At 39.4% G+C, this 17131-nt stretch overlaps 1 protein-coding gene across 1 annotated transcript in view; it reads right to left on the reverse strand.

Moving 5' to 3' along the window:
* The window catches only part of taf6 (TAF6 RNA polymerase II, TATA box binding protein (TBP)-associated factor), a 72180-nt gene that overhangs the window by 44414 nt on the left and 10635 nt on the right, over nucleotides 1–17131 (reverse strand). The window contains exons 6-10 of the mRNA XM_056235961.1: nucleotides 12974–13089; nucleotides 12641–12718; nucleotides 9096–9197; nucleotides 8554–8736; nucleotides 8314–8388 (exon numbers count right to left, since the gene is read on the reverse strand). Coding sequence (XP_056091936.1) covers nucleotides 8314–8388; nucleotides 8554–8736; nucleotides 9096–9197; nucleotides 12641–12718; nucleotides 12974–13089 — 554 coding nt within the window. The remainder of the gene's footprint in view (nucleotides 1–8313; nucleotides 8389–8553; nucleotides 8737–9095; nucleotides 9198–12640; nucleotides 12719–12973; nucleotides 13090–17131) is intronic.

The following is a 17131-nucleotide window of genomic DNA, read 5'->3' on the forward strand; positions in this document are numbered from 1 at the left end:
AAAGCCGACATGGAAAATGCACATGAACACCCCCACATGTGGTATTTTCCACTGGGCAACTCGTAGAATATTTTGATGCACGAGTTGCCAAGATGAGATAACCTTTGACCTTTTCAAAATGGCGGAGAGCAACGCGAGAGTCGTGAATGGTAAAAATATGTACTATTCATGATCTAGAAAATATACAGCATATTATTAACCGTTTGAGTTTTGATAAATCATTTTCTTGCTGTAGCAGATGACTTAAGCAATCTAAAATAGTTTTACCTAAATAACAGGTCTGGATCTCCATCTTTTTACCACATTACGACAACAAAAGCACTTGAATGCAACACACTGGTAAATACCAGTTCACAAGTGGAAAATATCATATTTTCCATAGCACGTGAACGCACCATTAGAGTGACAAATCGTACCAGCGTACTTTGAGGTCAAAATGCGTATCCGCTACACAAAATGCGTATGGGGGCCTTGTCATGGAAAAGTTTGGGAACCCCTGTCCTAAAAGAAAGAATGGATTCAGAACGGCTGAAACGAGTCGTCAGCAATAGCTGGGTTTCAGTCACGTGATTATGATGACGCGCAAAATTCAGATGGAGGGCAGGGAGTGAAGAGCGCAATGGACGAGATGGAGGAAAGTCCGTACTGTACTACTTTACACGCTATTACAAGAGAAAGATGTAAACAAAAAATCAAACATATGTTGGACGTGATCCTTACGTTATGAAGAGGAGCGATTTTCAACTGAATTGAAAGATTTTCCTGCCATCGAGGCGGTAGATATCAGCAACTACCTCGTCTTACAGACATACTTTGACTTTACAAAGTTCGGAAACGTTACACAAACATAGCCACTTAAGTTGTATTAACTCACCTTTGACGAAGTGATCACTGCACAAACGGGCATTTTCCCATTCGGCTCCTCCCGACCGCAGACGTAGGTTTGCAAGCCGTTTTCCCGGAGTTTTTCGGTCAATTTCTTGCATTTTCCCCCCTTATGAACAACAACTTTTGGTACACTGAACTTCCTGCTCAGCTACTGTTCGGACGCTCTTGCTTACTGCTCCGCGCTTTGCTCTATCGCTTTTATATTTTTTTATTGCTCTATCGTTTATTTTTTATATTTTATTTCCTTTTATCACCTAATTTTAACTTCAGCAAATCAGTACAGTGCTCAAACGCTTGATTACTAGAAAAAAGCAGAATTCTTTTCTCCGACCAGCCTCCCACTGAAAGCTTACATTCCGGGGAAGAGAAAACACAACTCCCTACATTCATAAGGATAAGAGAAAATGCCTCTTCTGGAATCTACTTGCTGCACTAACTGCCAGAGACTTTTACAAAGGATTGCAGTTCTTGAAACAAAGTTACTTGTGGGACCACCAAACCAGACGGAACACACAACAGAGCTTCATCATGGACGCCCTCAGCATACAGCCGGTGAGTCCCATGAATCTAGTGCTCCTCGACAGGCTATACTGAGTGTAGAGAAACAAGCCGATCGACTTACAAATCGATGGCACAAACAGGGAGCGAGACCCAAAGGCACTCGAGACATCATATTGTCACGAGCATCACACATTGCCGCAGTAACATCCTCTACCCCAGATACGGCTCTGACAAGGATTGCAAACACTGGTCTCCTACCACCGCCTATACATCTTGAGAACAGATTTGAAGTATTAATGAATGAGGAATCCCTGAATGTAATGAATGTGATCGAACACAGAATGAATAAGCCAGTAGCTAACACTAATGCTAACTGGCGCTCAAGGTCGAGCAGACAGCGGCACTCAGCTCAGAGCGCAGCCGAGCCCAGGACTCTGATAGTGGGTGATTCGATAATCAGAAACATTATTAGCAGGGACACAACTACATGCTGCCTTCCACAAGCAACGACTTCTGATGTAAACAAGGAACTTCAGAACATTCTGATGAAACATAAGACTGCAAATCGACTCATTGTTCATGTGGGGAAGAATGATATTCATAAAGAGCAGTCAGAACTCCTTAAGAAGGATTTCAAGGAACTTTTTGAAACACTTAAAAGACTGAAAGTTCAGACATTCATCAGTGGACCACTCCCAGCAAGAGGAACAAACAGGTTTTCACGGTTGCTTGGGCTTAACACATGGCTGCAAAAAACCTGTAATATAAAAGGAGTGAACTTCATTGACAACTTCAATCTTTTCTGGAGTCAGAGGCAACTGTTCCAACAGGATGGCCACCACCCAAACAAACTTGGCTCAAGAGTGCTAAAGGACAATATCTACTTCTCCCTCCATCATCCTTCTGCAGTGTGTGCCAATCCACTCAACCTGAATGGCACACACACACCTGGACACAGTATGAATGACCACAGGACTTCACTTATGCACCTGAATGGACATGCGGCCGACACATCACACAAGGACAATGATAACACCACTCAGCCACAACAACCTCTGCTCACGGACACAATCTCAGCTGAGCCCTGCCCACAGAGCTCACCACAGACAGACTGTGACATACTAGAACTGCTAGAAGATTCAGCACCCAAGGACGACTTTCTGGAAAACAGCCAGGGAATACAGGACAGCATATTACAGCCTCCGATAACACCAGAACAACAGCCCCTCTCACCAGACACGTTATCCCTCTCTCCAGCAACTCCACTTCTGTGCTTCTCAGAGAAAATGGAAAAACTGGTGTATGCTGGAACCAAACTATCCCACTCTTTTGCTGCAAGCCCCCAGATGTTAACCAAAAAACGGCAGGCCCCACAACCACCAAAGCCTGCGGGCCTAGCTCGCCCTCCTCCTCCTCCTGTGAGAGCTCTTCGGCCACTGCCACAGCGCCAGGGCCCACACCATCCTCCAGCGGCTCGCGGTGAACCAAAAACAACTGATACCAACTCTCAGTGATATATGTCGGGTCCCCGCTATGATAACAGTAACTTTCTTAAATGTTTACAAAACAAGCGGGAACCCAGTGTGCCTGTATCTTTCTCTATTGCTGTTCAATTACATGATAGAAAATCTAAGGCCTTCAAAAGCCACACAGCAAACCCATCTAATCTGGTGCCTATCACACGGCAAACTAAGATCGCTGTGGGGACAAAAAGTAAGATTGTTAAGTTAGCACTTTTAAACATCCGCTCACTTAAAAAAAAATCACTTCTAGTCAACGACTTAATAACCACATACAACCTGGACTTTATGTTTCTAAATGAAACTTGGCTAGAAGACAGCTGCAGTGCAACAGTCCTCAATGAAACATCCCCTCCTAACTTTACTTTTATGAGTGTTTGCAGAGCGGGAAAGAGAGGCGGGGGCTTAGCTGCTCTTTTTAAAGATGTCTATCAATGTAAGCAAATATCATTTGGGAATTACCCGTCTTTCGAATATCTGGGTATTGTTTTAAAAGGTGCTCCACGTATTTTACTTATCATTATTTACAGGCCTCCAAAATACTCTCCAGCCTTTGCTGAGGACTTTACAGAACTGTTATCAACAATTTCCTCTGAGTTTGACTGTTTTGCCATTGCTGGAGATTTTAACATTCACATAGATAATGCAGAAACAAATATGGCAAAAGAAATCAAAACTGTTTTCAAAACTTTTGATCTGACTCAGCATGTACATGGACCCACACATAATCGTGGACACACTCTAGATTTACTTATCAGTAAGGGTCTAAACATCTCATCGATTGTTATCAAGGATGTAGCACTGTCTGATCATTTCTGTATTTTCTTTGATATACTGATCTCTCCTGCCATTGAAGCTAGATCTGTGTCTGTCAAGAAGAGATGCTTAAATGAGAACATTAGTGTGCTATTTATGAAGGCTATATCTTTAAAACCAAGCATATCTGCTGACTCTGTTGATTTTCTCCTTGAATCTTTTAACTCAAAAATCAAAAGTGTAATTGATGATATTGCTCCTGTGAAAGTCAGGAAGAGTGGTAGACAAAAAGCACCTTCGAGAAACTCAACAGCAGTGCAAAACATGAAAAGACAATGCAGAAGAGTAGAGCGCATGTGGCGGAAGACAAAACTTGTAGTCCATTATAACATCTACAAAGACAGCATCCATGCTTTCAATATGGAACTAGGCAAAGCTAGACAGACTTTCTTCTCGAATATTATAAACAGCAACTTAAACAACACACGCACTCTTTTTGCTACTGTAGAGAGACTGACAAACCCCCCAAGCCAGATTCCCAGTGAAATGCTCTCAGACATCAAGTGCAGTGAGTTTACTTCTTTCTTCTCTGAGAAAATCAATAATATCAGAAAGGTGATCAGCTCATCCTTGAGTTGCGCTGGGGTCAAACAGATCAGACCACTACCTGAGAAAGTAGTTACTATGTCTGTTTTCGAAGAAATTGATGGCAAAATTTTGGAAGAAACCGTACAGCACCTTAAAACATCAACCTGCGCCCTTGACACACTTCCCACATCTTTTTTCAAAAGTGTGTTAAACAGCTTAGAAGCAGATCTCCTAGAAGTGGTAAAGGCCTCACTTCTTTCTGGGAGTTTTCCAAACTCCCTGAAAACTGCAGTTGTCAAGCCCCTCCTGAAAAAGAGCAATCTGGATAAGACCATCTTAAGCAATTATAGACCGATCTCAAATCTTCCTTTCATAGGCAAGATCATTGAAAAAGTTGTCTTCAATCAGCTGAACAAATTCCTAAGCTTGAATGGATACTTTGACCATTTTCAATCTGGTTTCAGATCGCATCACAGCACAGAGACAGCTCTCATAAAGATAATAAACGATATTCGCTTAAATACTGATACAGGCAAATTATCAGTGCTGGTACTACTCGACCTCAGTGCTGCATTTGACACTGTCGATCACAACATACTTCTTGACAGGCTGGAAAACTGGGTGGGGCTTTCTGGGATAGTCCTAAAATGGTTCAGGTCATACTTAAGGGGGTCGCACACCGGACGAGAAGCGCAGCGCCGCGTCGCGCAGCGCCAGGTCTTTAAAATTCGAACACATTATTCTCTATGAGTGTACACACACCGGCGGCGCCATTCGGCGTCTGTCCGCGGCGCCCAGCTACGGCTCAGGACCTTGTTCAAAACCCTGCCGCGCCACAGAGCGCCATTTGCATAGTTTTATAGTAAATGTACATTTATTTGTCTCAAATCGTCGTTAATGTACATGGCTTCACCCTGTGCTGTTTTCACTCGGGTTAGCTAAACGCTAGCTAAATAAATACTATTGTATTATGTGACATATTTGCCTAGACAACGGATAACGTTACAACAAAATAACAGACTCAACGTGATAGACACTTTTACTCGATTAACGTTCAAACATCAGCTATTATTCAATGAACATAAAAAAATAAATAATTAATCAAGATAAAACACACATCGTGCAGCTCTTCTACCAGGAGTTGATTCAAAATTGTCCTCGCGCGAATAGAATGTGCGCGTCCGGTGTGCGATACCTGGAGTTGTCCTAGACGTGGCGCGACGCGGCGCTGCGCTTCTCGTCCGGTGTGCGACCCACTTTAGAAGGGAGAGGTTATTATGTGAGTATAGGAGACCATAAGTCTGAGTGGACACCCATGACATGCGGAGTCCCTCAAGGCTCAATTCTTGCACCACTCCTATTCAACCTGTACATGCTCCCAATGAGCCAAATAATGAGAAAGAACCGAATCTCTTACCACAGCTATGCAGACGACACACAGCTCTACTTAGCCCTATCGCCTAACGACTACAGCCCCATTGACTCCCTGTGCCAATGCATTGATGAAGTAAACGGTTGGATGTGCCAAAACTTTCTTCAGTTAAACAAAGACAAAACTGAAGTCATTGCATTTGGAAACAAATATGAAGTTCTCAAGGTAAATGCATACCTTGACGCTAGGGGTCTAACAACTAAAAATCAAGTCAGGAATCTTGGTGTGTCTCTAGAGTCAGACCTTAGTTTCAGTAGTCATGTCAAAGCAATAACTAAATCAGCATACTATCATTTGAAAAATATTGCAAGAATTAGATGCTTTGTTTCCAGTCAAGACTTAGAGAAACTTGTGCATGCTTTTATCACCAGCAGGGTGGATTATTGTAATGGACTCCTCACTGGCCTTCCTAAAAAGACCATAAGACAGTTGCAGCTCATACAGAACGCTGCTGCCAGGATCCTGAGCAAAACCAGAAAATATGAACACATCACACCAGTCCTCAGGTCTTTACACTGGCTCCCAGTTACATTTAGGATTGATTTTAAAGTATTATTACTGGTATATAAATCATTCAATGGGCTAGGACCTCAATATATTGCAGATATGCTCACTGAATATAAACCCAACAGATCACTCAGATCATTAGGATCACATCAGTTAGAAATACCAAGGGTTCACTCTAAGCAAGGAGAGTCTGCTTTTAGCTATTAAGCCAGCCGCAGCTGGAACCAGCTTCCAGAGGAGATCAGATGTGCTCCTACAGTAGTCACATTCAAATCCAGACTCAAAACACATCTGTTTAGCTATGCATTTACTGAATGAGCACTGTGCCACTGTTCGTCCGACTGTTTTTACTGTACTTTATTTTATTTTTTATTCTAAACTGTTTTAATTATTTCCCCCTATGTAAAGCACTTTGAATTACCATTGTGTATGAAATGTGCTATATAAATAAACTTGCCTTGCCTTGCCTTGCCTACACGATAAAAACTCCTCGTGGTTTGATCGATTTAAGGCGAGACACGGCAGGCAAAAACATGGGTTTTTTTTCACTTGTCAATTTTGAGATTTTGGGATATTTGTCTTCAATAACATGTCTTCTTTCAGACTTGAGGTGAAAAAAAGTCCGAAATACACATTTAGGTCTTTATTTTACTACACTTTGTCTGTTTGCGTATGTAGATTTCTCATAAATTCTTCAAAAGTTGTCGTTATAAATCATCCTGCTGCTCAGCGATCGCGATCTGCACCCTGTCATAACACACACGGTTAGAAAGCTTTCTTTCTCCTGTACAACGCTGTCGGATCCAAATATGGTCATTTCCTTTTTATCAGCAACCAATCGCGAAAGTAAAAGGGGGGATTTAACTCTCAATGCGCGATCTCATTGGCTGATGCGAAATCTTCACAGGCAGTTTTCTCAAAATGACTTTTCTCTCATACTCCAAGTCTGAAATCTCCACTTCAGTAGCACCTATATACACCAAACTTTCCAGTCTTGTACCTAGTTATATTATGAAGACATTTACAGAGGGATTTGTAAATATATTATTCCTAGCCTGATTTATATAACATTTTATTCCAAAAAACATGGTGAAAATAATTTTTTTAAGGCTACTGACAGTATATTCTGATTTACAGGATAACAAAAGTAGATATCCATAAATCCCTCTGTAATTTTTTTCTCATCTAATATGTGAACACAATGAAAAAAGAATTTTGAACCTGGCTTTATCCAATACTCAGATTTCGTTTTTTAAAATATATGCAAATTAGTGCATATTTAAGTAGATAATGCCTCATTTGCATATTTAAACATTAGATTACACAAACCTTGTAATATATTTTTTTCTCATCTTAATGTAGGTAATCAACTGGGAAAGTTTCATGTTGATATCTGCTAGTTAAAAAAATTACCCTATTCACCTGTAGTGTCTCGCCTTAAGTAACCATAAACGACGCAAAACATAGGCATTTTGAGTTTGTTATAGTGCTTTCTAAATACAGCAAATCACTTCCTGCCCTCCATTTGCATTTCGCGCCATGGCAACGCAGTGGCGTGACGTCATATGAAAACGAGCTATTCCAGTCTCACTTCCTGTTACATACCTATGTAGCAATGTAACAAATTTGCATAATGCCAGCCAACAATTTAGTTGTAACCTGGAAGAGTTTGGTTTGTGTTGTCAACATGTCGAGAATATGCTGTTTTCAGTGCTGCAAATCCATTTTGCATGCACTTCAAAAGGATGAGGACTCACGCTGGAATTGATACGGAAAAACCAACGCAATCGTTCGTAGAAATGAGGTGTTGTACAATGTATATTATGAGAAAATTAAAGTGTTTTTTGACCTTGGATGCATGTAAACCTATTGTAGGAGACCTCCAAAACTAATTAAGAACCTTTAAAAACGCATAATAGAGGCACAATTGGGCTTAATGAGTGCTGCTCAGTAATATGATGAACAAGCGTTTACTATATTGGGTATTTTAGATAAATATTTTTGATGCTGTACTGACCAATTAGCATCTAAGACCAGAAGAAAAATGACATACATTAAGTATAAATGTGCTTCCAAAGCATTAAATATGGTTATAGTAGACAGTGAATGAAGGAAACTCACGTCATGCCCAAGTTCAGCAAGTCCAGCAATGCAGCCATAACGAGTCGTCCACTGAGTCCTATCATCCAACAATGCCTGACAATTAGAGAAAGTCATATAAAAATGATGGACACTTTAAGCTTCTTAGACTAATTTCTGTTTTTGCTTGTCAGGTGTATTTGTTTCAATTGGTTAAAACGAATAATACTTTGTAAACACACCAGCCACAATGTGAGCACGCAAACACACAGGTTCTACTACCTTAGTAAAGGTCTTGGTGATACGAGACTGGATGTTGTTGGTGGTTGTGCTGAACGTCTTGCAGCTCTGAGCCATCAGCCGAGCAGCAAAGTCTCGCAAAGCCCAGTGATTGTCCACGTCAGGCCTCAAACATAACTGCTTACTGACAATACACGTCACCACTGCTGGGATCAATTCATGAAGCTGAAAGACAGCAGAAAACAAAAGTTTCTATTAAAGCAGTCACATTAAGAAAAATAGCATTTGCCTTGAATTTTTTAGATAAAACAGGTAGTACTATGAAAACATATAGTAAGTTTAAAAACTAAAAATGTCCTTTCTAGTCCAAAAATAACATTATTTTACATCCAAAGAAGTCAACCAATCATAAAACATGTTTACATGGAAGCCTTAAAGGTATAGCAGCAAAACAAATCAAGGGTCTTAATTCTAAAGGTCGGGGTTTGTTAAAAAACTAAATGACCCCTTTAAAAAAGTAACTTTTAATAAGGGAAGTAAATATGTGTGTGTTATTGTTAGTATGTAGTGTGTGAATAACTCACATATTTCTCTAAATATAGTGTGGGATTGTCCATTAAAGCCTTCACCATCCTCATCAAGTATATCAGCAAAGCCAGGTTATTCTGAACAACATTTACACGCACCTGAAAAAGAGATAGAGATAACACTTACTCCTGTGACACCCATATAGACCTTATGCGCCAGAGAAACAAGGGCGTCGCCATCTTTAGAATATTGTCTTTGAACTTCCGTTTTTGCGGTCGCTCTGTATATCTCTATGGCATTGCTGTCCAGGAGTAATTAGCTTTTGAAGTGGATTTACTCAATGTAAAGTTAACGAAAGTTATCACGAGGATTGTAATGTTTTAAGCAGATGTCTTAACAAATCTCAAAAGACCAGGAAGATTTTAAAACGAGCCGTTCATTCATAAACAGGCAAGATCGCTGTGAAAATACAGACCGGAAGACAAAAGATAACGAGCGGGGCAGGGCTACATAAGGTCTATAGAGGAATGAACACAGGCCTGATTCTACAGGTGCTAAACACCCTCAAATGAAAGCAAGAGCACCCTCAGTTTGAACTATAATAACAGCATATTGGCGAAACAGAGGAACAAACTCTTCAGTGCGTATCTGTGTTCGTGCTCTAGAGAACGTCAAAGGTTTCTTTGCAGCGTGTTTTTGCAGCGTTGAGCAATGTAGCCAATCGCAGAAATGTCTGTTGATCTCTTGAATGTAATGGCAATCAGTAGTGTTTAAGTTTTTGTTTAGTGTCCTGCATGCTCATGAATCATCTCATAATTACAGACATGGTATAAATAAGAGATTCATTGTGCATCTTCTTTGGCTTGAGCTGGAGGATTTATTTTGGCCTAAATGTACTTGTGAAACACTTTACAGCCAAATCAGAGATGGCGCAGCAGTAGCATGATAGTCTGTCTGTCTGTTTGTTTGTTTCGCTGTTGTTTATTGTTGGTTAATTTTTGGATTTGTATATTTAATTTTAATCTTGAAAATGTTGTGGTATTAGTAAGCAACTAATAAAAAGCGTATGAGAATGACATGGAAAAGAAGAGATTGTTGAATAAAGTCGTTATTTTAGTTTTTTTCCCCACAAAAAGTATTCTCATCGCTTCATAACATTAAGGTTGAACTACTGTAGTCACATGGACTTTTTTAATGATGTTTTTACCACCTTTCTGGGCCTTGAAAGTTGCAATGATGTTGCTGTCAATGGAGGGACAGAAAGCTCTCAGATTTCATCAAAAATATATTTTTGAGACAAAGGTCTTATGGGTTTGGAACGACATGAGGATGAATAATTAATGACAGAATTTAAATTTTTGGGTGAACTAACCCTTTAATCGCAGTAAGATGTTTACATGACAAGAGCAGAATTCTTCACTCCAGTTACATGCAATTTTCATTATTCTGATTATTCGCCATTAAGTATGGTTATACCACACTCAGATAGGCATACAGTATGCATGTTACTGCATTGTTTAATCTACTCATATCAAATTAAAAATAATTTTTTATGGACGTACTGGATATTATTCGGCGCCGTGATGAACACCGCAATGCCGGGTTTGCCCACACTGCCGTTGTGTTCTTTGTGCTGTCTGGATGAAAATACGGAGCAGAGACTGCGCAACGAGTTGTTGACAGAGTTTGGTCGATTTGGAGAAGAGAAAAATTAACAATAATGTCACTGAGTTTATTCATGAAGTTGTTGGAACAACACACGGCATCCGTGTAGAACCGAGCACATGCGTACTTTGGTCAGAGCGGTAATAATGAGATTAACGCCGCCTTCAAACTGGCAGTTGAAATCATCTTCGTAATACGCAATACGCCCCCAGCGGACGTCGTACTACACCGTTGAAAAGAGTCGGAAGCGAGTAGAACAAAAATGGCGGAGAGATTAGATCTCTTCTTTTTCTGCTTGCGTCTCCAGTATAGGAGAGCAACAGCAAGAGCATTGACCAGCCGACGATTTGCCATCATGGAATTTTCTGGCTGTATGTGAATGAGCTGGGTGAGGAAAAACGACCACAATATTTAATTATACATTTTAATTGTATTAACTGCCCTAATAATGTTAGAAAATCATGAAAATAAAAAAATGACATGAGAACTTATTATAAAATCATTATTTATTTTATCAAAAGTTAAGAATTCAGGTTTGTTTATCAGTACCATAGCAACGCTAACTTCCGCTGGAATTGTCGGTTATGAACCGTCCGTAGCCTTTCGCAAGAGATCAATTTTTTGAACGCATCCGGATGACCAACTGACACGATTTTTTTCGCACCGCACTCGTTCGGACCCATTCGCATGTGCGAATCTCCATAAGAAATGAATGACTTCCGGTCGTTTCAAAGCTGATTTCAACTGCCAGTGTGAAGGCGGCGTAAGGTGTTTACATGCCTGTTTATTGCAATTAAAATCGGCATACTTAGTTAATCGGCATACTTAGTCACATAGTTAAATGCGAATATGGTTATTACGATTATGAGCTTAATAGCATCGGTTTGATCTAAGTATTGCGTTTACATGAGGTAAAGTTTAATCGCAATATTGCCAAAAATCTATAACATTATTTTAGTGTTTTTTTTTTATATTTTAATCCAAAAATCTTACATATTGTGCCTTTAGCTTGCACCAGAAAGTTTTTATTTAGTTTTATTTAGAAACTTTCAGGAGGTTTTCATTTCAAATTCATTTTTGCTACAACATTTTATCACTGTGATACTAAAAATCTAATTTTCCTGATTAATATTGACATGCTTCTTTGGTAATTAATCAAGCAGACTTGCTGGAACATTATAAAGAACCCCTAATATTCTATGTAAAGAGTAACTGCTGAATTAGTTACATTTCAGAGGGGTACTCATGGTTTTCATTTATGCTGAGGACTGTATATACAGAACACTTTCTATATATAGTCATTCATAATTCATAATTTTAATAAAAGTTTTGCTTTTCATGCTGCTAAGAGAACCAACAGTCACATACACACTACAAAGTTTCGGTGACATCCATATTTAAATGCGGGATTCACTCTCAAAATTGCAAGGATTAACACAGTGATAACTATAGCAATGGACAGTACAAAAAAATTGTCAAAATTAGGCAATATAAATGTAGACTAATAGATAAATAGAAAAATGTTCAGTATTTTATGATGACAACTATTTGCTATAAGCCAGCCAGTTCATGCCCATACAATGTTTTTGAAATGGTGTTGCAATTATTTAAGTAATGACTTCATGACTTCAACCTTGCAAATCTCTAATTGTACATTGCTATTCTTGTTATGGTGGTGCTTAGTAGCCTTACTTACACATTACATCTGTTTTGCAAGACAACCCTCACTCATTTCAAAAGCACCCTCAATGATTTGATTCTGGATGTGGGCCTGAACTAACACTAAAATCAGACTAAAAAGTGGTCTGTTTTTATGCGTGTGTTTGCATGAGAGAGCTAAAAGTCTAACATATCACCTATTTTACTGGTTGTAGCCATTTTACACTGGTTAATAAAGCAGTTGTAGCAGATATAAGTGGTTTATGAATGTACTCACGCCCTCGGAGATGAAGGTACTAAACCTTGGCAGCATCTGGTACAGGCCAGGGTCTGTTGCTATGCTCTGCAGTGCCTCCTGGTGGCATCATTACAGCAACATTTATATAACATGTGGAAGTAAAGACGTTTCAATGTTTTTGTTTTAGGTGGTCTTTTGTCAAACTTGCTTGATTATCATAATGCAGAAAGATATTCAAAATACAGCTAAATATCACAGGGATAAACATTTTAGGGAAATAATGCAAAATACAGTTTAATGGCTGATAAATTGTCTCGCTTTAACCACCATTTAGAAAAAAAATATTTTGGAGTGGACACTGCACACACATACCGCTCTTTTGGCTTCACAAGATCCCACACAGGCTTCAGTGATCTCTTTATAATACAGTTGCTGTTCCACAGAGAGCTCGTGTGTGCTACGCGGCTTCATCCGCATCTTCTCCTTTCCTGAAACACCATGAGAATGATGTGAGTAAGATTGGAAAATCAGTAGAATAAAATTAACTAAAACACCAGACGTACAATTGCTATCAAAATCATTCAACCCCACAGAGACTAACGATTTATAAAATGTAAGCTTTTCTAAAGATCCAGAGATTTAAAAAAAATATATATAGTACTTTAGTGGCATATTAATAGTGATAATTACTATATATAATGTAATATTTTTGAGTTTTTTTATAATGCAGCTATGTCATAATTATTCAACATTGCTGTTTTTAAATCACTTACTAGTATGGTAGGGTACAATGTGTAAAACCAAAATTAAGATTTTGGGAACCCTATTACACCACTTTATTAGCTTTAGTTGTAACATATGCATACATTTAGCTCATGCATGTGCTGAAGTTAATTGGCAAATATGGACAAGACAAAAGCTATGAGAGCTATGAAGAGCACTCTCACAAGCTATGAGAAGACACTAAAAGTTCCAAGAGACAAAGTTGGTAGCATCGTTTGTAAGTTTAAAATGTATGGTACCATAGCAAACCTTCCAGGACATGGAAGAAAAAAGACAATTTAATCAAGGGGAATAACATGTTTAATCAGAGCAGCTGAGGGAAAAAAAAACATTAATTTAATTGCCAAAGACTTGCTAGATGACTTGATAAAAGGAGGGAAAACATTTCAGTGCAGACTAAGAAAACTAAACAAGCCTTGACTTCATGCCCGGACACTTCGACAAATGCCACTAAAGCCCCTTTCACACAGAGATTCCGGAAAATACACGGATAAAGCGACCCGGGATTTGACCCGGGTTCGTTTGATTTTGCTTCATTCACACTGCCAGTGATTTGCCGGAATCAGAGAGCGCGTTCACACACAACCCGTGTATGTTCCGGAAAGACACGTGACATCGATGTGACATGTAATGTCTCAGCAACGTGTATAGTTTGCTTATGAGCTGCGATTTCTCTCTGGAGAAACCACGCTTGTGCATTTTTTTCTCTAATTCGATCATAAACTAGCGCATTACGTACCGTTTCACTAGCCTGCTTTCACTTCACTTCAGCGTCATCATTACGACACGGCATTGGTTACGGCTTTTGTTCACACAGCGCGCGTTCCGGGTCTGAACACGGCAATGTTACTAGGTCCCCAACCCGGCATCGATCCCGGCATCAGTCCCGGGTCGTGTTTGCGTTCACACAGAAGGCACTCTGGCAATTTGCCGGCAATTTGCCGGGTTCAAAGCGCTGTGTGAAAGGGGCTTACTGAACAAGAGAACATAAAAGGCTAACTTGAATATGGTAAAAGAAATTAGGAAAGGCCTGTGGAGTTCTGGAAGATTGTTTTATGGAGTGATGAGACTGTGGCGAGCAGGACGAGGCCGAGGGCCGTGAGAGAGCGGCACGAGGCCGGTGGCGTGATTGATAATGAGCGACACCTGCGCGACGCACCGGTCTCGTATCTCTCACTGTCGTCGCTCCTCCTTTATGCTTCTGCTCCTCCGTGAGAGATACGAGATCGGTGTGTCGCGCAGGTATCGCTCATTATCAATCACGCCACCGGCCTCGTGCCGCTCTCTCACGGCCCTCGGCCTCGTCCTGCTCGCCAGAGATCAAACTGGAACTTTCTATACCCATGAATCAGCAGTATGTCTGGCACAAAAAAGGCATGGCTTATGACCAGACACAAACACAATTATTAAGGTAAAAAATGTAGGTGGGTCAGTCTTGTTATGCTTTGCTGCTGCAGGAAGTGAAAATTTTGACCATGTGACCAACGTAATGGATTCTTTGAAGTATCAGGATATTTTGTCAAAGTTTGTGATGACTTCAATGTGTAAGCTGCAACTTTACTGGATCATTGGACTTTCCAGCAGAATAATGATCCCAAGTATACATCCAAATTAGAGCCCGACCGATATGGATTTTTAGGGGCCGATGCCGATACCGATAAAAAAAAAGCCAGATACCGATATATCGGCCGATATTATTTATGTGTATATTATAATACAGTAGCAATATTATGTATGTGTATTATAGTACAGTACCAGTCAAAAGTTTGGACACACTTTCCTATTGGTGTGTACAAACTTTTGATGGGTACTGTATATAGAATACACAGTATAAACAGAATAAATATATAAACGTTTTGCAATGATCACTCAAATGTGGTGATCAAACACTTGTGTGACAAAGATATGTAATGGAGGCAGGGTGAATAATAGATTGAGAATGATACATTTGAGCTGTAACCAAACTAGTTTGCATTGCATGTTATATTATATTCTAAATACTGTTGCATAATCTTCACTAACGACTTTGTCTTTTAATTTAGTCACGTTATATAAAACATAACATATCAATAAATATATCAAAAGTGTCACTGACAAAACCTTATTATTCAATTCAATTGTATTTGTATAGCGCTTTTCACAATACATATTGTTTCAAAGCAGCTTTACAGAAAGCGCATTTCAGAAATGTACATAGAAAAAATACAGTTAGTTAATCATGTATTAATTTAATGTAAAATATTATCTTCTATTTTTAGTCTTAATTCCTCTAATCTCTACCAGTGGAGGAAGAACTCAGATCTTTTTACTAAAGTAAAATTAATAATATCATAATGAAAACGTTTTTAATTACATATGTACAGTACTTTTATACTATTTTTAAATAAGTAGTAAGCAAAATGTACTAAACATGAAACATAGTGTTATAATTATATAAAGTATTGCTTGTGTAACGTAGCGTTAGGCAGAATGAGCTTCAACACTGTCTACACCGGACGCGGCCGTTATTGCTCGCGTCGCAACAGCTGTTTACCCGAGACGCGAAAAAGCGCCCGTTACAAAGCAGAATGGGGCATCAGTTTACTGTCGGAGATATGACGCTCGCGCAACGCATTTTAATCAATGTTTCATCAACCAATTGCCTGGATTTAATACATAAGAAGTCAATATAGCAGACAATATAATCAGGACTTCTCAGCTGCGCGCTTTCCCTAGTCATCACAAGCTCACACAATACGTGACAGAGACTGGTAGCAGAGAAATCAATTCTGTGAATTACACTGCGCAAATCAAAAGTAATAGGCTACTACCCACTGGATGAAGAAGGGTTGGCTCTCAACAGAACATAAAATATTCATTTTATTTTATTTTTCGTGTTCGCATTTATGAGGAAAAAACAACGGACGTGACAAGCTCTGAAAGCAGCACTAAACGACTTTAAAACTTTCACAGAGCCCTCAAAACAGAAAGCACAAAGCCTTTCATTAAAGTGAATTTCGTTTTGTATTAATTGTATCTTAATTTTAATCAATGTTTCATCAACCAATTGCCTGGATTTAATAAATAAGAAGTAAATATAGCCGACAATAGATAATCTCGACACGGAGGTGCCGGCCGGCGCGTGAACTGCAACTCGTCTTATAAATTAACCAAAACTCAGCAGAAATAGATCTATATTGAAATGTCTACTTTTAAACAGAACAATTCAAAACGAAAGACAGACTGCTCTCTGCTGTAATCCGTATGAAATGTGTATTTCTCTCTGGCCTGTTCACTGAAGATCGCGAGTCAGCGTCGTCAACTTTGCAGCGACACTGACTGAAAACACTTGTTTATTAATAAAAAATTAAAATGTCTCCTTGCTATATTTGATGTATTCACAATCATTACTTTTGCCAGTTCTTTGTGACAGCTTTTATGTGCTTTATTGGCAGCGCCACCCTTACATGAATCACCGCACCCGCATTTTTAAAAATATTAATTTATCGGCCATTATAAAGGCCGATACCGATAGTTAGGAAAATGCCTAATATCGGCCGATAACATCGGCGCGCCGATATATCGGTCGGGCTCTAATCCAAATCTACCTAAGCTTGGTTCAAGGATCGATCTTGGAATGTTCTTGAGTGGCCTGCACAGTCTCCAGATTTAAATTCCCTTGAAAAATTTGGTGAGATTTGAAGAAAGCAGTGACAGTGCGGGAACCCAGGGCTCCAGACTGTGGCGCATTTGGTCGGCAAATGGTCG

The sequence above is a fragment of the Rhinichthys klamathensis genome, unplaced genomic scaffold, assembly GCF_029890125.1.
Source record: "Rhinichthys klamathensis goyatoka isolate OS25496 unplaced genomic scaffold, OSU_Roscu_1.1 h1tg000019l_1, whole genome shotgun sequence".
NCBI lineage: Eukaryota > Metazoa > Chordata > Actinopteri > Cypriniformes > Leuciscidae > Rhinichthys > Rhinichthys klamathensis.